The sequence below is a fragment of the Procambarus clarkii genome, chromosome 74 (genome assembly GCF_040958095.1).
Source record: "Procambarus clarkii isolate CNS0578487 chromosome 74, FALCON_Pclarkii_2.0, whole genome shotgun sequence".
NCBI classification, from domain to species: Eukaryota; Metazoa; Arthropoda; class Malacostraca; order Decapoda; family Cambaridae; genus Procambarus; species Procambarus clarkii.
Window position 1 is genome coordinate 14,889,308 of NC_091223.1, and position 24,008 is coordinate 14,913,315.

The window sequence follows — 24,008 nt, forward strand, 5'->3', positions numbered from 1 at the left end:
ACTTCCCTGTCTGGCTTCCATTCTCTAGCCTGAGTTTACCTGAGGACTGCGATCACTAGTGTCCTCGACGAGGACAGGAAGCCGGCAGCTTGTCGAAGGTCCCCCATTTGCCTTGATGATCCTTTCCAGCTGTACTTTAAAAGTTAGGGCTCTCAGAGTTTTGGCCTTTACGGTATCAGCGGGTAAGCGGTTCCATGGGTTAATTACCATGTGGGTGAAAAAAACATCTGTTCTCAGTCCTACATTGTGGAAAAAACAAACTGTAATTTCCCGGGTTCCGGTAGTACAATCGGGCTCGTTATCGACTCAATCGAGAATTATGGGTTCGAATTCCGGGCAAGACAGAAATAGTTGGTCAAGTTTTTTCACCTAATGGTCTGTTCACCAAGCAGTAAATAGGTACCCAGGAGTTAGTCAGCTTGTTGTCGGGTTGCATCCTGCAAGTTCCCCCCCCCCTCCCATCCAGAGTCAGTAATTCGACCCTGGGCGAGGATCTCGATATAAGCCTAACATGTACTGTATGTATATACTGGCTATATATCCGCCGACTAAATGAATTGTAATTATTAAATAATTGGAATGGTGTGCGGGCAAACGGCGGGAGTAACTTCAACACATTCTCTCTTAAAGGTATATTATCTGTCTTCCCCTCTGTGCTCTCCTTTTATCTCTACTGTTCTTTCTATGTCTCTATTTTGGTTCTGTCTTATTTCATATATATTTCTTATCGCATTTCTCTTCCCTTTTCTGCTTTGTTTAGTTTTTCCTTTTCTAGTGTAGGAAGCGCCTCTGCCGCCTTCATGTAGAAGAAAACTCGTAATTATTACCTTTACATTATATATAATTTGTTATTTTTCTGCAACATCTCACATATGTTAATTTACTTTTCACTTAATATTACGTGTTTACCCCACTACACCCATTAATAATTTTTCTCTCAATTACTGAAAGTTCTGTCCGAAACGCTTTGCATAGTAATTGCTTCATTTAATGTGCATCTCCTATACCGTCCACTTTGGCTGGACGGTAGAGCGACGGTCTCGCTTCATGCAGGTCGGCGTTCAATCCCCGACCGTCCACAAGTGGTTGGGCACCATTCCTTACCTCCGTCCCATCCCAAATCCTTTGCCTGAACCCTTCCCAGTGCTATATAGTCGTAATGGCTTGGCGCTTTGTCCGAGGCTAACCATAGCCCGTGCTACTTGCCCTGCTCCTGTGCCAGGTAAGTTACGGGCTCGCCATAGCCCGTGCTGCTTGGAACTTGTTCCGAGTAGCTGAATCTATAACAACAACAACAACGCTTTGCCTTGATAATCCTTCCCACGTATACATACAATTTATTTTTTCGTATACACTTTGTATGCATCTATTATGAATCAATTATTATTATTATTATTATTATTATTATTATTATTATTATTATTATTATTATTATTACTCGTATATAGAGATTGGTGTGAGTTTTGTTTAGTTCATATTTATTATTCACCCATTCATTTATTTTACCATCCCGTGCTCGGTAATGGAAAGAGTTACAGAGGCACATTTAGCTAACTTAGAGTCTGGATGAGGTAGTTAGCGTCTGGATGAGGTAGTTAGCGTCTGGATGAGGTAGTTAGCGTCTGGATGAGGTAGTTAGCGTCTGGATGAGGTAGTTAGCGTCTGGATGAGGTAGTTAGCGTCTGGATGAGGTAGTTAGCGTCTGGATGAGGTAGTTAGAGTCTGGATGAGGTAGTTAGAGTCTGTATGAGGTAGTTAGAGTCTGTATGAGGTAGTTAGAGCCTGTATGAGGTAGTTAGAGCCTATATGAGGTAGTTAGACTCTGGATGAGGTAGTTAGAGTCTGTATGAGGTAGTTAGAGTCTGTATGAGGTAGAGTCTGTATGAGGTAGTTAGAGCCTGTATGAGGTAGTTAGAGTCTGTATGAGGTAGTTAGAGCCTGTATGAGGTAGTTAGACTCTGGATGAGGTAGTTAGAGTCTGTATGAGGTAGTTAGAGCCTGTATGAGGTAGTTAGAGCCTGTATGAGGTAGTTAGACTCTGGATGAAGTAGTTATAGTCTGGATGAGGTAGTTAAGTCTGGATGAGGCAGTTAGAATCTGGATGAGGTAGTTAGAATCTGGATGAGGTAGTTAGAATCTGGATGAGGTAGTTAGAATCTGGATGAGGTAGAGTCTGTATGAGGTGGTTAGAGTCTGGATGAGGTAGTTAGAGTCTGTATGAGATAGTTAGAGTCTGTATGAGGTAGTTAGAGTCTGAATGAGGTAGTTAGAGTCTGCATGAGCTATTTAGACTCTGGATGAGGTAGTTAGACTCTTGATGAGGTAGTTACAGTCCGGAATGAAGGTAGTTAGACTCTGAATGAGGTAGTTAGACTCTGGATGAGGTAGTTAGACTCTGAATGAGATAGTTAGATTCTGAATGAGGTAGTTAGAGTCTGAATGAGGTAGTTAGAGTCTGTATGAGGTGGTTAGAGTCTGTATGAGGTAGTTAGAGTCTGAATGAGGTAGTTAGACTCTGGATGAGGTAGTTACAGTCCGGAATGAGGTAGTTCGAGAAGTTAGTGTATAGAAGTGTTGTCGAGGTACAATAAGTGTGGGAGCTGGTGCACGAGGGCGGCGGCGGCGGCGCCACCCATGACGCAGGGGCGGCGTCGGCTGCAGTCACTCCTCTCATTATAATTGTTTACCTTTTTCATACTTCTTCCTTCTTTTCACTTCATTATTTTTGTAAGTATGGATGATGTGTTCCTCTTGGCTGTGGAGGTTTTATTTGTCTACAATTGTCAACCCGAAGCATTTTTTTATTTTTATCTTTGATTTACTGCCCAAATAAGATACGTAAATGAATGTTTGAATGTGTAGTTTATACATGATTAACAATACATTGGGTTTGTTGGGCTATGTTATATATATATTTAGTTTTCAAGAATGTCATTGTTAGAAATGTAAATATATTTTGTTAGAAGGTATATGTGAGTTCTTCCTCTACGTGGAGGTGTACTTTTCATGTGAAGAAACGGTTTTGTATTTACTAGGCATCCATTAGTTCAGTCATGCCCGCTTGGTACCTTTCTTTGGTGCTTAGGTACCCATTGGTGCTTAGATACCCATTGGTACCTTTCTTTGGTACTTAGGCACCCATGTTACCTTTCTTTGGTACTTAGGCACCCATTGGTACCTTTCTTTGGTACTTAGGCACCCATTGGTACCTTTCTTTGGTACTTAGGCACCCATTGGTACCTTTCTTTGGTACTTAGGCACCCATTGGTACCTTTCTTTGGTACTTAGGCACCCATTGGTACCTTTCTTCGGTACTTAGGCACCCATAGGTAACTTTCTTTGGTTCTTAGGTACCCATTGGTACCTTTCTTTGGTGCTTAGGTACCCATTGGTAGTAGAGAAGACTTCCACAAATTACCAAAATCCAGGTAAAATATAATAAAGCTCAAGTCAGAGTTATGTGAGCCTTACAGAATTTTATTATTAATAAAAATAATCATTGCGTCGGGGCACTGATAGCCAGTGTACTGTATATACATGTTAGGCTTATATTGAGGCCACCCCCGTCCAGAATGCAACCCTACGACAAGCTGACTAACTCCTGAGTACCTACTTACTGCTAGGTGAACAGAGCCATCAGGTAATTACCTAAGTGTAATTACCTAAGTGTAGGTGCAGGATGAGAGCTATGCTCGTGGTGTCCCATCTTCCCAGCACTCTTTCTCATATAACGCTTTGAAATTACTGACGGTTTTGGCTTCCACCACCTTCTCACTTAACTTGTTCCAACCGTCTACCACTCTGTTTACAAAAGTGAATTTTCTTATATTTCTCCGGCAGCTTTGTTTCGTTAGTTGAAATCTATGACCTCTTGTTCTTGAAGTTCCAGGTCTCAGGAACTCTTCCCTATCAATTTTATAGATTCCTGTTACTATTTTATACGTACTGATCATATCGCCTCTTTTTCTTCTATCTTCTAGGTGATAGAAAATCACCTAGAAGTTGAAATCACCTTCTATTTTCTAGGTGATAGGAAATGTGGCTAACCATTTCTGTCCCATAAATGTGAATACATGAATTCAGGCTAATGGGGAACTGCATTTTTTAGATACAAATGGGGTGCTGCTTTTTATGAATACTGGCCAATTAGGTGGTACACTATTTAGATACAGGCCATTGGGGCAGTGCACAATGCATGGGGGAACCTGTACGTACCAGCATCAGTGGTTTCCTAGGAGATCGTCAACTAGGCAGAGGATCGACACTCTGCTCTGCTTCATTTATCTCTAGATGGTAGTTTATTTCCCCTATGACGAGAAAAATAGGTCGTCGTGCAGTTTCTCTAGAGCAGATGGAATGCCAATCATATAAATGAAAAAAAAAAGGAAAAAAAAGTTAGACTGCAAGTTGAATCTTCACTATGACGACTGTAGGATAAAGCACAAAAGAGAAAAACATTTAAAATAATTTACTTAAACAAATGACTTAAATACTTAACATGAAAATAAAGATATTCAAAACTTGGCTATATTCTAAGTACTCTATACAAAATGAACAAGACAAACAGACAATCAAATTTACCTTACGTTAATGTGCAATTAAAGTATGGTGCGGGAATACTGTGAGCCAGACTGATTAACGCTTATGTGTCTGAAAAATGGGTGTAGCATCTTTTGTGGCGAGGAGGACCTTAGTACAAATGCTTTAATCCTAACAGGCTTTCTGCCCGCAAAACTGGTAGTATTGTACAGTACAGTATATAGTACTGCATACTATCATTAGAATGTTGTCTGAGGGTGAAACTGGAGCAACCAAATTATTGTATACTGTAATGCATAAGAGTACCAGACCATCAGGAAGGTAAATGTATGGCTCTCTCTTTAGGTACTTTCCTTGTACAGTGTTACATGCAGATCTACAATTTTGTTAGAAAATTAATTGAATTCAAGTTTTTTCTGATTAAATTTTTGTTGTGTTTTCTACAACAATCAAGAGTGCAAACTTATTTGATGTACAGTACTTAGGGTTAATATAAAATGTATTTAAACTATAATAGAGCTGATAAGAATAAACACCAGCTTTTGTGGAAAATTGCGGCTTTATTCTTTACCAGTTCTCGCATCGTTTACAAGTGTGACATTGCCTCTTGCCCTTCTCCAAACTTAAGTATGGTCTTCCACATGATCAATTTCAAGAACTACTTAAATCTCTCATGATTATATTTAACAAATACATTTTGTCTTTTAAAATGTATCTCTCTCTTTCAAGGGGACAATGGAGAAGCAGCACCAGTTTGGAGTTTAAAATGCGAGTACTACGATCGGTGCTGGGAGGATGTGTGTGTGTGGTGGCGTGTGTGGTAGTGGTGACAACCATTACATCCACACCCCCTGCAGGTCCTGCTATCCATTCAATTGTCTCACATAACCTAAAGGCGAGTTATTTTCGTGAATAAAATAATTTAATTGGCATATACAGTATATAATATTTCTTCATAGGTGAATGATCTTGAAAATAATCTAGGTGTATATATAGTACTGTACACGTAATTTATACTCGATCTTCATATAAGATTTGCTATGGTGTGAAATTATCACAATAATACTGTAATAATAATAATAAAATATACAGAATGGAGGAAAATAAAAAATAAAATTTCTACAAGTCGGTAGGATTGAGGAAACTGGTTAAAAGGTTCAAAGTGAAACCCACCAGGGAGTATATGACAGTAATCATAACTCAAATGGGAGAGGCCAGAACTACCAAAATTATGTAAATAATTTTCTAATACCTGTAGTATTTTCTACAAATATAGATGGCTTGGCCTCCAAACACTTAGAATTAAGGGACATAATAAAAATAAAGGTGATGTATATTATAGATATGACGGAGACCATGTTGAGATTATATTAAATTAATTTTTTCTTTTCAAAATGTCTCAAGTTTGCAGTGGAGGCTCAAAATGGTCAGTGATCTACTGCTAGAAATTATACAGTATCAATTGATTTTAGACTTGCATAGATTTTCTTGGAGGGGCCCCAATAGTATTTCATGAGGTGCAGGTCCAGCCAAACGTTTGGGAGATGCACCAAGCCTCTTGACACCCATCCTTGCCTACTGGGAGCCAGAATCAGAATCTGGCTCCCAGATTCTGTGTAATACAAAGTGAGAGAAGCACGGGAATCGGAAATCAAACAAAACCGAGAATATAAAAACGCCAGAAAGCACAAGTGCAAGAAAACGAGCAACTAGAGGAAAATTAGGTACATTGAACCTTCATTCAACAAATCTCAATTCTGCGAATTTCTGGCTGGAACACATTTTCCATACCAGATTTGCTAACTCGATTTGATGAACAAGAGTCAAATCTTGACGGATTTGCTTAGGATGTTGGGACCGAGTTCACAGATAGAGGCAACAGAAAAAAAGTTGGGTCCTTGGAAAAGTCACTGAGCATATTTAAAATCAGATTCTATGGTTCTTTATTGCCAGTTGCAGAGGTTTTTATTCACTAATATGAGTCCTTTTTCCTTTGAAAATGAGATTTCAAGGCTAGGGTGGAAAATATGCTAGATGTAGTTAAATCTCTTTTACGGACAGGTTCTCTTGGTTGTTTCCCTTCATTTAACAGGTTGAAATTAACAAAAATTTCAGTGAAATCAGCCCATGGAGTATGGGAAATACAGTACAGTATTAAGCATGAATGGTAACTCTTAATATAGCTCCAAATCACATTTTTTATATATATATATTTTATTTTTTTTTAGATGGACTCAATATTACAAAAAATAGGTGGAGCCTTGGGAAAGCTATTGACAATACAGTATTTAAAACCAAATTCCATAGTTTGTTTTAATTTTGAGTTGGCAACGTTTTCGTTCACTCAGGTATGGCCCTGCTACCTTTTGAAAATGAGTTTTGAGCTGGTGATGTGAGAAATAAGCTAGAGGTGGTTAATGTTTTTTGTTAATATTCATTTGTTAGTTCTCTATTACACTGTAGGTTGAAATTACTATTTTGCCACGTGAACTTAGCCCATAGAGCATGGGAAATATATCCTGGAGGCATCTCCGGTTGCATCGAATCCCTCACTGCAACAAATTAAGAGTTAGTCTCATATAGTTCGTCGAATCAAGGTTGTACTGTACCCGGAGGTAACGTGGCAAATGATCATTACTCCGAATTAACATCCTAACTGTAAGGTGCCTAGCTACCACCAGATGGCAGTCCAGGTTATCTAAGTCCCCAGCCAATGTGCCTACCCATTCAGGAGTTTCTCTAAACAACCCCTCCATCCCACAGGAAAGAAGGGAACAGGGCAGGAACGGGAGGCAACTGAGGACTCGCCAGAATGTAAATATCCAAGTTCAGTTCATAAAAGTGATAATGTTCTATTAGAAACAGCTTATGCAGTAAATCCTGATATACCATACTATAAAAGAGGGCAAAGGAAGATGACAAGAGACTGGAACAAATGTCTTGTATATATGCAGAATTAAATGTTTCAGATAGCTACTGTAGTTAATATATGAAGTTTAGGTATTGTTAATGCATGATTCAACTTTATGCAAGACTTTACCTTGTGTAGCAAAATCTAGGTCAAGGCTGTTAGTAAACATCACTAAATTATAGCAGCTGATGAGTATGAGATAATACTGTTCCAACATTTAGCAGACATGCAGTTCGCACTAGTTTATTGATATGCCATGTGTGATATGGGCACCATACAACTGCTGCATTATTCCAATTTTGCCTTTCCACATCATTTGTAGGTTGTGTGTGGCCTATTTTCTCCTATACCACATTTCATAACATAGCATTTATTCACATTTTATTCCATTTGCCAAGTGTTGTTGAATATACATAATTTGCCCAGGATATCTTGAAGGGTATGGCAGTTGTCTTAAGTCTCTTATCTTCCCCAATAGCTTAGCATCATACGCAGACATGTTCATATAATATTCTGTATTCCTTCTGATAAATTGTTTATATAGACAATGAACATTACTGATGCAAGAACTGAACCTGTGGTACTCTGCTAGTAACACTTCCCCAGTCTGATACATTGCCTCTGAGTGCTGCTCCCATATCTCTCAATTAGAAAATTTTTCATCCATGTCAACAATCTGTCTGTCACCTCTCTGGCATGTTCCAGTTTCCTAAACCACCTCTTGTGTGGGTCTGTTCTTGTGTGTGTGGGGGTCTGTTCTTGTGTGTGTGTGTGTGTTTGTTATATATAATTGTAACCAATTACCTAGCATCAATTTCCTTTCCATAGGAGGAACTGGAAGGAAAGATGACATGTGATCAGGAACATTTAGAGAAATTGGGTTTCATAGAAGATCCTGAACTCTACCCAAAGCATTTGTGGGACAACCTCACCACACCAGTCCTTGCCTCAGCAGTGAGTAGTCATTGTTTGTTTGATTTCTAAACTCTATTACCTGCATCCTGTATGTCATAAACAAATTTAGCTTTACTGATGGTGAATATATGTGTGTGTGTGTGTGTGGTGTTTATGTATGAATGTATGCGTGATGTGCATTTGTGTACTGTATATGCTGAGTGTATGTGAATTTTCCATATCCCAAAGATTTTTAAATGGTAAATCGCAACATTTCTCATGGACAGGTATCCACTGAGCAAGTGTGGCAGGTGGAAGGTCTGCTGGGACTTGCACAACAAATATTGCCCAACTTGACTGTTGTGGTTTACAGTCTCGATCTCTCCACACTTGAGCTCCAACAGGTAAATACAATGTACAAATAATAAATATAGCACCTACTGTATCAGCCAGTGCATTAAAAGCGAAATACATATTGTACTGTATATTATTATGTTGTGCCAGACCAAATAATATTTTGTGTGTTCATTTTGCTATGATTCTCTTGACCCGAATGTGAAAATATTACTTCCAGTTGGAGGATACGTGTAATACGTCATGTGTAGTGATGACTTTTGACTTCAATGCCTACCCTTCCCACATCAGGGATTTGCGTCTTAAAGCTTACCGTCCCATTATCATACAGGTATGTTCCCCTTGTTGTAATCACATTTAAAATGCTGAAATTTTAGGCATCTATGTTTACGATGTTTGATCAACCCTAAACTTTTCCCCCAAAAAATGGATTTATATTTCAGTCATTCAAATAAATCTATTGATCAGGAAGTGCATCTCCCTGGTGATATTTTTGTTTCCTTGCTAAGGGGTGTTTATATCTTGGAATAACAGTAGCTCCTATGAATTACAGCTACAAATAAATAATATTTTTTTCCAAACATGCTACTCTCCCCATTGTTCTAGATGATGTACAACACTATTTCTTGTTCAAATAGTTGCATTGCAGGCCTCATATTTTTTGTGCTATTATATATTATCATATTTTTGTCACTGTTTTCTGAGCTTTTACACGCAAACGAGAGATGCCACTGTGTTCTTGGACTGGATCATTTAGTCAAGAAGGGTGATGTACAGTTTGGCACTGTAGGATATTTGAAAGCATCCCTGCTGGTTATATTGAACTTGGGGAGTCACTGTAGTACATTTATTTATTCTTCCTGGCTGACATAAGTCTTACCCCACAAAAAATTGAAGCCCTTCTACCTTTCGTTTGTGATCACAGTTGATGGCCACATGATAGTTGTCACTAACTACGTCCGGGGAGCCGGTCGGCCGAGCGGACAGCACACTGGACTTGTGATCCTGTGGTCCCGGGCGCTGGCGAGAAACAATGGGCAGAGTTTCTTTCACCCTATGTCCCTGTTACCTAGTAGTAAAATAGGTACCTGGGTGTTAGTCAGCTGTCACGGAATGCTTCCTGGGGGGTGGAGGCCTGGTCGAGGACCGGGCCGCGGGGACACTAAAAAAAGCCCCAAAATCATCTCAAGATAACCTCAAGATCTCAAGAAGAAGATAACTACCTGCTGCACTACTTGTTTCAACCCATTGACTGCTAAGTGCTGATGTCACTCTGCACACACCACAGAGTTTACTGACTTGAATAAGCTCTCCTACTCTCTGGCTAGTGTTGAGACATGTTGGCAGGCTAGCCTCAATGCTCAGTAAAGCTGTACTTGTTTATCATTCAGAAATATGTTTATGTGCTGTGGTGTCATATGCACATGTTTTATATTCTTAATAACAGTGTATATGTCTTCCGCTTCACATGTGTGCGGCTACCAGTCTTGGCATGTCTCTGAAACTTCTAACCAGTATGTGACCTTGAATCATTTGACCTGTGATTTTAGCTCGCTGTCGGTGTGCACAGCAGTGCCTCAACTCTCAGCAATTCCATTTTATTTGGTCGTCTGGTGTGTTGTCCAGCGTTGTAGGTATTTAAGGTTGCACACAGGGCACAATCACCCATTCCTTCACTTTTGTGATGTTGGTTTGGATCATTCTGTTACCCTCCAGATAACACTTTGGTGAAATTGGAGACATTTTGTCTGTTATTATTTTGCAACCATGACTGTGGCAGTCACCCCTGTGATGTCAAGCAGGAAGTATTTTCTATTTGCCATTATTAACTGAGCTGATACATTCTCCAGTGAGACCCCTAGCACCTTATATGGCCCTGGTGGAGCAGTTAGAAAAGACTGTTGTGGCACAGGTGCCATGTGTCATCCTGTATGGCTGTGTAAAATCCTTAGCAATAACACTGCAGCTCTTAAAGTGGCAGATGATCTGCTCAGAAAATTAATTTTCGTAAACTTGAGGCCTAATATTTATGATATATATGTTGCCGTTGTGTCAATGAACTATTTTTATTTTTTGGCATGATTGTGGATGGTTAAATTTACGTTTCCTTGTACAGGAGTTGCTTATGCGAACTGGAGCTGTGTTGTGGCTGGATGCAAGTGTCAGATTAGCAGACGAAACTCAAAATAGTGACAAAACACTGGACTGGAGTGAAATGGCTTTAAAAAGTGGCGGGGTGTTGACTTGGCCGCTGCCCAATCCAGCTCTTCTGCCCTCAGCAGCTCTCACCCACCCTAACATGTTCACTTTTTTTCACACAAAGAAGCACAATTATGACTTTCAGCAGGTAATGTATAATTTTGTATATGTTATTACCTTCACAGTGTTGTCAAATTTAGTACAGTACATCTTTTAAAGTATAGTAAACCCTCAATTTACTTGAGGGTTATATTCCTGGTAAACCTCGTGCAAATTGGATTTACACAAAAACTGGTTTACAGTGTGTACTATATATATATATGGGAAAATGTAAATGTGTTCAAAAAAAACTTCTGAAGCCTGCTTCTATTTCTTCTTTTCTCAACAAATAACCATTAAGGTAATCTTAAGACTTGGTGGGAGCTGCAGAATACTTGCAAGATGTTATGATGCAGGAATGTTATGCAATAAGGGAATAAAACATGACAGTTGTGAGGAGTCATGAGGGTAAAACATTGTTTTGGGTGCATAACTGAACTGAGCTTCCACCACATGAAAACATACAAAAATCTCTCAAACACTATGAGCCGTGTTCAAACTCTCACTGTATGTCCTGTGGGACATACAGTGGGCCTGGGATATAGGTGGGCTTGCAGGGCCGCTCCAAGCAACAACCTGGTGGACCAAACTCACAAGTCAAGCTTGGCCTTGGAGCCGGGCTTGGGGAGTAGAAGAACTCTCAGACCCCCATCAACTAGCTATGTCTATATTATACTCCCCTTATACTTTTAAAATTTTGGTGTTAAACAAAATTGTGTAGGTTCAAAGTTTCATTATTTTAACTATACAAATTTAAAGTTCACAGTACTATATATAGATGAATAAATACATATTTCCCTTTCCTGTTATCCCTTGTATCCCTTCCATGTGCTATATAGTCGTACTGGCTTAGCACTCTCTCCCGATAATTACCTTAGAACTTTTTTGTGCGAGCCTAATTCAGCTTTGGTATGCTGCATGTCTCTATAGCAACATACAGGCACAATAGAAAAGTCAACAGACATTCAGCAAAGCAACACTAGTAGTTAAGAATTATGAGTTACAAGGAAGGGAAGCTGCAGCAATGGATATTAAATTTCTGACGACGTAACCAAAATTGAGTCCAAGAACACAAAATTCCTGTACAGCAAGGTCATGTCCTCGGTCCTCGGAAGAGTAAAATAGAACTGGTGAAGAGATATGATACGTCAAAAATGTCAAGATTTGAAAGATTGAAAGTAAAATTTGAAAATTAAATGCATAATTAAGGGGGGTAAAGTTTAAAACACTTTTTTTTCCTCTGCAAATTTAGGAATAGAGTTTGACTTTATTATTTGTACATATGATATTCAAGTATTTTTTGGTCATTAGATGGGAGATGCAGGAACACTGATGGTGTACAACACAGTAGCGGTCCACCAGTACCTGATGAAGCCCTGGGTGTCGTGCGCACTCACACACAACTGTATTAGCCCTATTGGTGCCCAGGATACTGGTTGTAGGTAAGAAAATAATCAACTTTTGTTTTCCCCAGCATTTAAAATTAATGCACTAAGACAAATACACGTACAGTATTAAGTAAATAAGAAAAGATATAGTTCTGGTGGTTCACCTGCCCATCACCGAGGGTAGATGAACCACCAGTGTTAACTGGTTCACCATAACTGGTCCCCCTGTTCTTTTATTGGCATCTTGAATGATACGCAACGCCTTTTTGAATATCTTGTGACTTGGGTGGTGCTACTTAATCTTCCTAGCTCGGTGCCTTCTTTGATAATTATTTGTTTATCCATGATGCTATAAATTCGGCTGCATTGTGAATGATATCATAAGTGAACAAGTGATATTTTTATCGTCTTATTATTTAACATAAATTTTTATTTTATTTTACTATATTACTCATCTTTTCTCTCGGGGTGGATGTGTCCCCATCCCATGAAAGTAGGGAATGGTAATGAATATATGAAGTGCAGAGAATGCTACAATAACTTGGCTGAAACAAACAATCCAACTCACACCAATATAAATAAATGTGATGATGCTTCGGTCTGTCCTGGATGGACTGAAACATTGTTGCATTCGTTTCATTTCATGTGTGTGGCTTAGGTTATATATGTGTGTTATGAGAATGGTAGAGCAAGGTTTTGTGGGAAAGTATGCAAGAGCAGATGGAGGTATGGTCTATGTATGACCATTCACCATATTGATTCATATCACTAGTGAGTGATGGGGAAACACTATCTAGCATGTAGGATAATATCTATACTTTTATCCTTATGTATGCAAATTGTTTAACCAACTTTAAAGGGAGGAGACAATGATGATAGACAAATAAAATATACTACTGTATTTTAAAAGATATATTTTTGCTGATATTAATGATATTTTGCGAAAATACTCACGAGTTCTTTGATGTCCAGGTATGACAAAAAGCCATTATTCCGCTACTCTGGCTGCCACCACTATGATGCGTCGGCATTTAATGTGGCTTTGGGTGTCATGTTCTCTTATGACACTCGGCTCTACCTGGCTGCATTCTCTCCTTTCATCCGAGTCTCAAGAAAACCGCAGCAAGAGGTAGACGACGTGCCAGGTGACGAGGGTACTAACACATCCATCAGGGAAAGCTCCAGTAGGAGGTACAGTGGTAAAAGAACAGTGAAGGTGGTCAGTTTGGACAGTTCCCAAGCTGGTTCATCTTTTAGACTTAACCATCAAAATACAGTACCAAATTTTGGCAGCAGAGTACTAATACCAGATGTAATGATGAAATATGAAAATGGTGAAAATGGAAGTAGAGAAACTGGTACTGCCACTTTGTTGCCGAGCACGCACTCTGTGTCGGGTGCGAGTGATGAGGGTAAACATTGACCCAGTTTTCTGGATGGAGTAGGTTCAATATCATTTTTGCCATCATCACCTTGTGTTATTTCTACCTCTTAAATTACAGCTTTGTAATTTAATTTTAAATGACATTTATCACAAATTTGATTGTAATAAGTAACTGTGCATGGTTTAATGTTACAAATCCTGATTGTGCTTGTGAATCAATGTTAGATAAGTTGCATAAAATGTGTTCATGTGTTCTCACTGTACTCAATTAAAGCATCAGTTGATGGTAGTCCTGCAGTTTGAACAGTGACAGCTATATTGTTTTGTAAGTTAATAACTTTTTGTTATACACTTGTTAATAACTATTTCTGCCGCATTATTGAGACTCCTCATCTGCAACTTTTTATTATTTTTTTATTATTATGCTTTATTATCCCAAAATCCAGCTTGACAATGCTCTATTTAGGTAACATAGTCTTTTAAACCAAAGAGTGAAAATTAAAGGCTAAGTATAAAATATATTACTTTTGGTAATATGTGAATTGGTTATCTCTGAACCTAGTCAAAAATACCTTTTTTGTATATATGAATCCTAAAGCATAGGCGTTATTACATAATAATCTGCTACTATTACCATCTAGTTTTGTTCTTTTCAATTACTCTACTAATCCTGTCTGTTATTTGGTGACACAAGACTGGGACTTGGTATTATTATTTAATCTGATTTATTAATTTAGCAAGAAAATATTATGAGGTGTGGTTTGGTGTAAAGTATATTGTGTTCGTTATGTTGCAGCTTCTTAACACTATGGCTATGTGATAAGACATTTGTTTTGTATTTCAGCTTCAACATTTCAGTTATTTTGAGTTTGAGTGTAAATAGAGTACAGTATGTGCAAACAGTTTTGGGGTATAATTAATGAATTGATATGAAAGTACAGTATCCATTTATATAGGATATTTGTGTGTAAACCACAAAGAAATTAACGTGTGAAAATATTTAACCATGTAGGAAAAAATGAGAGCAGAATGGACTTGAACGTTTTTGTGTTGAACACATCATCAAAAGTACTGACTAAACACAAAAGCGCTCAAGTCCGTTCTGCTTTAATTTTTGTCTTCGTGGTTAAATATTTTTGCATTGGATCTTTACTTTCAATATGAAGCTGAAGTTATTTAAATGTAGTTTGACAGCTCTTGGACTCTGAAGTCGGCACGAATACTATGCACATTGATAATGTATTGTACCTTGGCCTGAAATATTTTTTTATGAAGCTTGGTATCACCTAGTTAATGGAAATCCCAGGAAAGAATGTTTGTTTTTTCCTTACTTAGGTTAAGAAAACCCTATGGGGTTTGCTTTCTCTTTTTAGATAATCCCTTGTTTAAATCTCTTGACTGAAGATCAAATATAATACAAAATTATATTTTCTTTAAATTGTAACATTGTATATTGTAGAAAATCATCTTTCCTAATACTCAGTTTTATTTTTAATTTTGAGAAAGATAGTTTGTAAGAACAGTAGTAAGTCATTGGGCACAATATCCAAGTGTGGCATTGGTTTGACATTGAATTAACATTATCAACATTAATTCAACATTGATGATGTTGATTTGGTGTTGCTCCTGGATATTGTGCCTTCTGGGAATATATTTTCTGCACCATTTTCCAAGTGGTATGAATTTCCTGCTATCATGAGATTGTCCTGAGCGGGCTACTCAATACCTCGGTCGATAGAGCTTCGGCCTGACATGTGTGGGGTCCACTGTTTGAGTCTCCTAGAGCCCAGGCGAATGGCATAGCTAAAGCAGTGTTGCCTGTGTTGTCAGCTCTTTCAGGTACGGGTGTGATGGTCGTGCTTCAGTGAGTTCATCTCGTGCAATGCTTTGCTGTCCATTCTCCTTAGATTTATGCCCATTTCTCCAATACTATACCTCCTTTGGTGGATGGTTTAGTTCATTTCACTGTGGGGATGGTCTAGGAAGGTATCCTTCCTTTAGATTCTTGGTCTTTAGTCCTTAGAGCTCTTCCCTTTCTGGGTGTGTCAACTGTTCTCATAGTCTCTCTCTTTACATCTTGTCTGTTACACCAGCATGGGAAATGGACAGGGCCTCTCTCCTCTGTCTTTTGTAGGTTGTTCAGCCATCTGTGGGTGGAACTTAGTGGCTTCCAGTCTATGGGGTGCCATATTTGGATTGCATGGAGGGTGCATTTGGCCGAGCCTGGGGAAGGTAGGTGCTCTTTTTCCCCTTCCCCTCCCCATTAAGCTGCTGCTTCTCATGTTGTACTTGGAGCCATTTAGGACTCCATGCTTCTACAGACACTGGTGTGCAGCCAATTCTGCCCTAGTTTCTGATCTTTCTCTCCTGATGTCCCAACCCCTTTCCTTCCCAAAGCTCCTCTTATCACTGAAGTTCAGCACCTGGTCCAACCTTGTTTGTTCGCAGCTGTTCAACATTTTCCATGTCTGGGGTTTTTTGCTCCATGTACCATCTCCTGTGTCGAGGCCAGATGCCAGGCGCTTTGGTGCCACGTTGTATTGTTTCTTCTTTGTCGTTCCATTGTTGTTGTTTTTTGTTCTAACTCTTCTGGCTTTGTTGGTCACTGCCTATACTGTTGCCTTATTGTTTTTGAGTAAGCAGAGCCTCTCTCACTGGTATTTGGGATAATGGGGGAGGGGTGCTTTCTTCAACTTTCTTGGGATTTCTTTGATCTCAAACCTGGGTCAGTTGTGTGCTGTCCTGTGACTAAAGTGCACAGGACACACCAAGACACTGTGGTCACAGTGTCTTTGTGCACTCCTCATACTGTTGGGGTTGGGGGCACTATTTCTCGCCTGTGTTTTTCCTGTCCCATATTCTTCTCCCATGGGTCAATCCAGTCACCCAATTCTGTCAGTAATGGAAGGCTGTCAGTAAATATCAGGGTGACATTGTGAATAAGCTTGGGGAGCCACTGAGGGGTCCCACACAGAAATCAAATATTAAGAGTAATGAGAGTAATGAAATTGCCTTTTTGGGTGGGTCCACAGTAATTTCCCTATCCATAGGAGTTCTTGGGTTTTACATAGGTAGCTCCAGAGTAAGGCGACAGGCTAGAGGAGATCTCAGGTGACCTGCGATGCCATCTAACAGCAGGTCCGGCACGTCAGTCAGGTAATTTAGCTCACGACAGTGATTGCACTGATTACCTATGGGTGCCTAATTTCCCTCAAGCCATTGCTTGTTTTGTTGGGACCATGCTTTCTGATGGGTTTTCAAAAGTTTTATGGTGGATGCCCTGGCTCCTTACTAATTGAGTGAACCAAATTCAAATTAATTTTGTTTGTTTAGAGAAATTATAATGCAAGTTTGCTGCCTCTTATTTAAAAAGACATACTGCACAGGATAATACTTCATTGTTTGTTTGTTGATAATAAATACAGTATGTGTAAAGGTTCTTGTCTGCTTATAGTTAGTGAACTTGTAAATTGTTTAGGTAAACAAGCATTATAATTTTATTCACAAAGGTATACACAATCGACTTGAGAATGGTCCAGGACGGACCGAAACGTCGTCGTCCCTTCAATTTCTAGTGTGTGGTCTGGTCAACATACTTCAGCCACGTTATTGTGACTCATCGCCTGCGTATACAGTTATTTAATGAAATTGTGTAATAATTACCACAGCACAAGTTAATTTTCAATATGGCACCATATATATTCCTTAAATATATTTGTTAATGAATCAAACAAATATCTTCTGATTGCTCTCCCATTTTTGCATAATAGGCAAATACAGTTCAGTACTTGTCTTGCAGTCTATTTACTGTAATTTTTCTAATTATAGAAAATTTGTGATTATTTGCCATACTACTGATTTAAGAATACTACATTGAATTAAAAACAATAAATGTTTCTTTCCTATTTATAAGATATTATTATGTTTACAGTTAAGGATAAAAATCACGGTTAGTATATACTGGTATATATATGTTGCGAACAAGCCTGAATGGTCCCCAGGACTATATGAAACACCCCAGAGTCACTTCTGGGGTGTGAGTTTTTCAGTTATATATATGTTATTCAACATGCACTCACCTTCTTTTGTTTATATATTGAATCGGTGTGTAAGGTGCGTATTTAACATCTATATTTACATAAATGCACATTTATTTAATCCGGAGTGCCATCTTCAGTACTGTATCTGAAAATGTCATGGAAGTTTATTCAGTATAAAGAAAACTACTTAAAAAAATCAACCGTCTTGGTTTGATCTATTTTCTTGCGTAATGGCGTGTGTGTGTGTATGAGCTGTCTATGGCTTTGTGCTGTGGTAATAATTTTCCTTTCAGTAAGAATAATCATCATAATCTGAACAAAATTATAAGCTTTGTAAAGTAGTAGAACACGATTAATCTTTTCTTGTGAGCATTTTCATAAAGGTTGGTATATATTTGGTGCAAGCCTGGGAAACACTTCATTTCTGTATTAACATAGAATACCTTAATGCCTTCAATGTAGTACCTCTTTAAGCGTGAAGCCTAATTTAATTTGTATCTGACAGCTTAAAAAAGGATTAATGCTGTTTTCTCACTGATAATTATTCTTTCTAGTCATTGTTTATCTTTAATTCCTACATTTTTGTAATGCATATTTGTTATTAGTTTGGTTACTGTTTATGTAAGAATTTGTTTTGGTAAACCTGTATAATTTATCCTAATGATATCCACTATATTCAATTTCTTACGTAATTATATAATTATTACTTAGTTTGTGTATTAGTATTCAGTTTTATGTTTCTCATTATCATATTGTAGATATTAGCATAAATTTTGGTGTTTTGCACACATATAAATATCTGTACAATACGTACTTACATTTTGTTAAGTAAACGTTACCTCTTCTACATAGTTGTTTTTAGCCTGTAGCCTTTAAGAAAAATTCCACACATTTTCTTTACAAACATTTTCTCACTCTCCTCAACGTTTGCATCTGACAACATCGTGCAGGGATGTGCACAATGAGAGGCATTTTCCCTGTCTCGGTGCATATACACTGAGTTAACTTTAGTTGTGAACTGTGTTCAGGACAAAAATGTAACTTGCTTAGTAAGTAAGCTAGTGTAACACCTTAATAGCCTTCAAGCAATTGATAGGCCTTGATCTCAACACCAAACCAGGCATTTTGAAATTGAAATTGAAATAAGTTTATTGAGGTAAAATACACACAAAGGGATGAGGTAGCTCAAGCTATTCTCACCCCGTTCAGTACATCGTGTTAATACATACATATATACACACATCACAAACAATAAACATATTACCAAACATTCTGAGAGATAAACATCTACATTTCCTCCTTTACACAAGTAGTATGGTACCAGACGTACACAAATACTTTTATGACCTAGGTATACTATACTAATAGGTACCTGGGAGTTAGACAGCTGCTACGGGCTACTTCCTTGGGGTGTTTGTAACAAAAAGGAGGCCTGGTCGAGGACCGGGCCGCAGGGACGCTAAGCCCCGAAATCATCTCAAGATAACCTCAAGATACTGTATAGACAATTTTAAACCAAGCATTGTATTGTTTTATTGAATGTATTGTATCGTGCACAGTATTTTCTTCTCCAAGTGTCGGCAATAATCTCTATCCTTGAAACTGGAAGTCGTCTAGTTTCCTTAGATGTACATTGTTAAAGATATTTAAAATATTTGTTACAATTTTACTACAGTATCTCTTTACAAGAATTTTCTTATTATAATTTATTACATATACAATACTGTATAGCCTCTTGAAATAATGGTTTTTCCATAATTGTTGACTAACTCAAGTACAGAACCTATATGCTGCTAGGACAAGAGTGTGAGGAAATGTGCCTAAACTGATGGCATTATCTAAACTATAGCACATTGAATAACAATTAATGTGGCACTTGGAGCATTTCATAATGATGGGAGGCTTGGTGAATCTGAATTTATTCCACTAGGCCAACTTTTAAATATATGCAACTGTTTTGTAATGCCTTTGAGAAGCAATATGAAGACAGCTTCATTGATAATTGCATGAAATACTTTCTTGCAGGTACTTTACAACATTGAGAGAAGTAGAGAGAGAGTTGATGTGATACCTTTTTGCGAGGAGTCACCTGGCATGTATTCAAATACAGTACAGTACTGCAAAGCCTTTCACCTTATTAGTGAAATATGTTCATACATTGAGGATGCATTTAGTCTTGTAATATTTTGATAACATCTCTAACATGTACTGTGTGTGTGTGTATGTAGAATATGTGCATATACTGTAGAGTACTATAACATGAAGTCAAATAATAATCAAAGCTTCAGCAAAGTCTCTTTACAGCATTACAAAGATAGTTATCAGTGATGCAGAAAAATGAAGCAAATTATTGTATATTACTGATAATCAAGATAGCTTATTCAAAATGCTTTCAGAGCTTGCATGTTGAAAACAAACTTTCTGAAATGGTAAATCTATCATATATTAAGTGTGTGTGTGTGTTGTATATTCATTTGATTAATTTTACACTACTGTGAGATTAGTACATAAGGTATGTAAAAGTTAAGATTGTATATGTATGCTGCAAGTTGTACATAAGCAATGGTATAGAAAGATTACCTTGTAAATGATGTATGTATGTACAATATACAATAAATTGGCATAGATGAACCAATTAATATATGCAGTATGTCAAGAAGTGTCTTTGAGATGAACTTAATGATCACAGTTATTAATAACAAACATTTATGGGATATTATTATTAATATATTAACTCTACAAACACTTGTGAGACGAGTAGACATTGCACGTATTCCAAGGAAGATGTGTTATATTAGAGGAATATACTCAAAAGTAAAATTACAGAGAAAAGGTAGAGTACAGTAAACTATACTAGTATAAATATACTGTACTGTAATATTTGGACGACTATATTATCTGAAAAAAATTAAATACTGATACTATGGCGAGGTGAAAAACCTATAGTACAGTATTTATATTTGTTGCATCAGATAATAATTAAGCAATTGCTGTACTTGTACTGAGAATGCTGTAACTTTTATTAAGTGCAGAGTAATGAATGAACTACAACTGCACATTTACATGTAAGTAATTAATCAAAGATTTGGATGAAATAAGTGTGCCACTTAACTATACACAAGTGTAATGCAAATAATGATTTCAGCCAATAATCATGAATGCCATTACAAAATTTTAATTATGGAATAATTTATATATGCAACGGCCTTTATACAGTAAAAGAGCAATTAAAGTTTAATTTGTTTTATTTTGAATCACTTTCGTCAACTGATTCACATCCTGTAATATACTGTTCCATGTTCTGTGTTCTGTAGGGAAACGTCTTAAAATTTTTCCCAGACATATCAGCCTCATTCTAGTGTTGAAGATTTGACGGTCCGACACACTTACTAGTTGCATTGGGGGACAAAAAAAAATTACCTTAAGGTTGTCAACTGCTGTTTCGGCCAGCTTCCAAAAGATATATATAAATAATAAATATATATATAATATATATATTATATATATAAATATGCATTGTATATATACACACAGTAAGGCAGAGTAAGGGGAGACATGATCACCTAAAAAAAATCTAAAGGGAATTAACAGGGTAGACAAAGACAAACTATTTAGCACGGGTGGAACGCGAACAAGGGGACACAGGTGGAAACTGAGTACCCAAATGAGCCACACAGACATTAGAAAGATTTTTTTCAGTGTCAGAGTAGTTAACAGATGGAATGCATTAGGCAGTGATGTGGTGGAGGCTGACTCCATACACAGTTTCAAATGTAGATATGATAGAGCCTAGTAGGCTCTTATCATATCTACAACCTGCACACCAGTTGATTGACAGTTGAGAGGCGGGACCAAAGAGCCGAAGCTCAATCCCCGCAAGCACAACTAGATGAGTACGGCGCCGAAGAGTCCCATCAGCTGCCTATAGAATTAACACCCATTTATGGGTTCCATTAAGCTAGAGCTAATTAATGATTCTCAAAATATCGCAACATTCTAACCTAGTCTTGATTTTTTTAATCTGGCATTGTATCTCTGTACACAATACCTTTCAAATAGCATAAATATTTTAATAATTGCCGACTTCATTGGAGTGTACAAATTTGCGCCTGTGATTCCCAAACAGAGCTGGAATAGTACAAGTATTTATTGTTAGTAAATAACTGTTTATAGCATTGTTTTTGCTTAAATTCTATATCTCTTTGTGGTGCGTTATACATGTGGGATATGTGAGTCGAGTACTAACAACGGTGATTAAATCTTCGGATCGACTATGAGGATTTTTTTAAATATTTTTTAGTGAATGAAATCTTAAAAAATCTTCATGGTATCTTATGCTAGACGCATGGCCTAGTCCTAATTAGATAGCTTTTTGGAGGCATATTGATGTGGTATATATAGTTTTTTTCGCATAATTTACGATTGTCTATTATTGTGAAATTCGGGATATATCATCAGTCATCTGATACATATGTTGATATTCCTACTAATTCTGATATCACTGATGGACGCTTTAGTAATTAATTTGCACCTACGTCATGTCTAGAGTGCATGGGACAACTGTCCGTTCTGAAGATAAATGCATATATAGCTCTTAAGGTTAACTCTTTCACGGATCATACAAATAATTAGTATCAAATCGGCAAGTTCAACAAATAAGATATAGAAAGTATATGATATTCCTCAAGAGAAAGTCGATGGAAAAAGTGTCAAAGGTCACTAGAGAGAAAGCGGGAAGGAGGATATTGACGTATGATGAAATAATTCCAACAATATGTTTATTATAAAGTCTGTACTGAGCTTAGAATTGTGAGTGAAACATGCCTGTCATGTCAAATACAAATTGTTATTCATTAATGCACTAAAACCCTAAAATTAAACATAAATAAAGCGACAATTATTGTGGAAAATGTCTTGTATACGTGGCCGTCAGACAAGCAATCTTGACAGCAAGTTGACCAAGCCTTACCAAACACCCGTAAGGTCAGAGGTCATGATATTTCCTTCTCAGAGGTCAACATACAATGTCAGTCATCTCATATATATATAGTGAGAGGTCACTGCAAATTAAGTTAAGAGATCAAACTTCAAACTGCGAGTTCAAAATATCACTACGTGAAGTCAAAGGTCACCAAATGAAGAAACATTAGCGAATTTCCCTTCCAGCCTCAGAGAAGGCGAAATTTAACTCTGGTTCAAGTTCAAGTTCGTTTATTGAGACAAAAAAATACATCTCAAAAGGATAGAGTAGCTTAGGCTATTTTTATTACCCCAAAACTCCGGTGCAGTCAGGTGTTAAAAAGCTAAGACAATATCAACATAACGCATAGTTACACAGTTAATGTATATATCAAAAGTCTTTTACACCACAATTGGTTCAAGAACTGGTCCATAAGTCTAAACTGCGTACGGGCTATTCATGCCCGTGCCACCTCTTAGGTGGCTTAATCTTTAACAATCAATCAGTCTAAACTGAGTCATTTACATCTGTGGTGAGCCATTTAAACAGATCTACTCATCATGCACCCCCCCCCCCTCCCAACACTCATCCAATGGGCAGCGCTGGAAAGTTTACAATCATCAACACTCAACTTACAGTTAGCAAATTAGATATTTGGTTCAAATTTATGGTAGTACCTCATTGTTCCTTCTCAAACGCATTGTTGATACAATACTTACCTAAAATATGTGTAACTAATTTATCAGTTGATAGGGTGTTATAGAGTATGTGTTGATGGCTGTTATAGAGTATGTGTTGATGGCTGTTATAAAGTATGTGTTGATGGCTGTTATAGAGTATGTGTTGATGGCTGTTATAAAGTATGTGTTGATGGCTAGCATGGAGTATGTCTTGATGACCGATTTTACATATTTGTCTTGTCTATAGACGATTATCGAATATATGTCAGATTTGTAGACGATTATTGCATATATGTCATGTTTGTAGACGATTATCGAATACATGTCATATTTGTAGGCCCACTAAAAAAATATACAGTATTTTATATGAATACTGATGTACTGTATATGGCCGAGCGTATGATTAACATTTAATCATAATTAAATAATTATGTCCAACATTTAATTATAATTAACTAGAGGGGGGTATCCCACTTATCCCTTATGGATAAGGGATTAGTGATACCTTCCTCCTCTCTCTCTCAGGAAAATTATATAATGATTTGCTTTTTATTAACACA

The 24,008-nt window shown here is 37.5% G+C and overlaps 1 protein-coding gene across 3 annotated transcripts; it reads left to right on the top strand.

Annotated features, from left to right (window-relative positions):
* The first annotated feature begins 2,594 nt into the window (after nt 1-2,594).
* On the top strand, nt 2,595-21,046 carry LOC123767353 (uncharacterized). Of its 3 annotated transcripts, XM_069312990.1 has the most exons (10): nt 2,595-2,727; nt 5,269-5,434; nt 7,303-7,353; nt 8,279-8,404; nt 8,632-8,748; nt 8,919-9,029; nt 10,815-11,045; nt 12,308-12,438; nt 13,357-13,575; nt 19,834-21,046. In XM_069312990.1, the coding sequence occupies exons 2-10, from the start codon at nt 5,306-5,308 to the stop codon at nt 19,874-19,876; spliced, it is 1,158 nt and encodes a 385-aa protein (XP_069169091.1). In that variant the 5' UTR covers nt 2,595-2,727; nt 5,269-5,305; the 3' UTR covers nt 19,877-21,046. The 3 variants fall into 3 exon arrangements, with proteins under 3 accessions (XP_069169091.1, XP_045612938.1, XP_045612939.1); XM_045756982.2 differs by lacking the exon at nt 19,834-21,046 and having other exon boundaries at nt 13,357-18,655; XM_045756983.2 differs by lacking the exons at nt 7,303-7,353; nt 19,834-21,046 and having other exon boundaries at nt 13,357-18,655.
* Nucleotides 21,047-24,008: the final 2,962 nt, after the last annotated feature.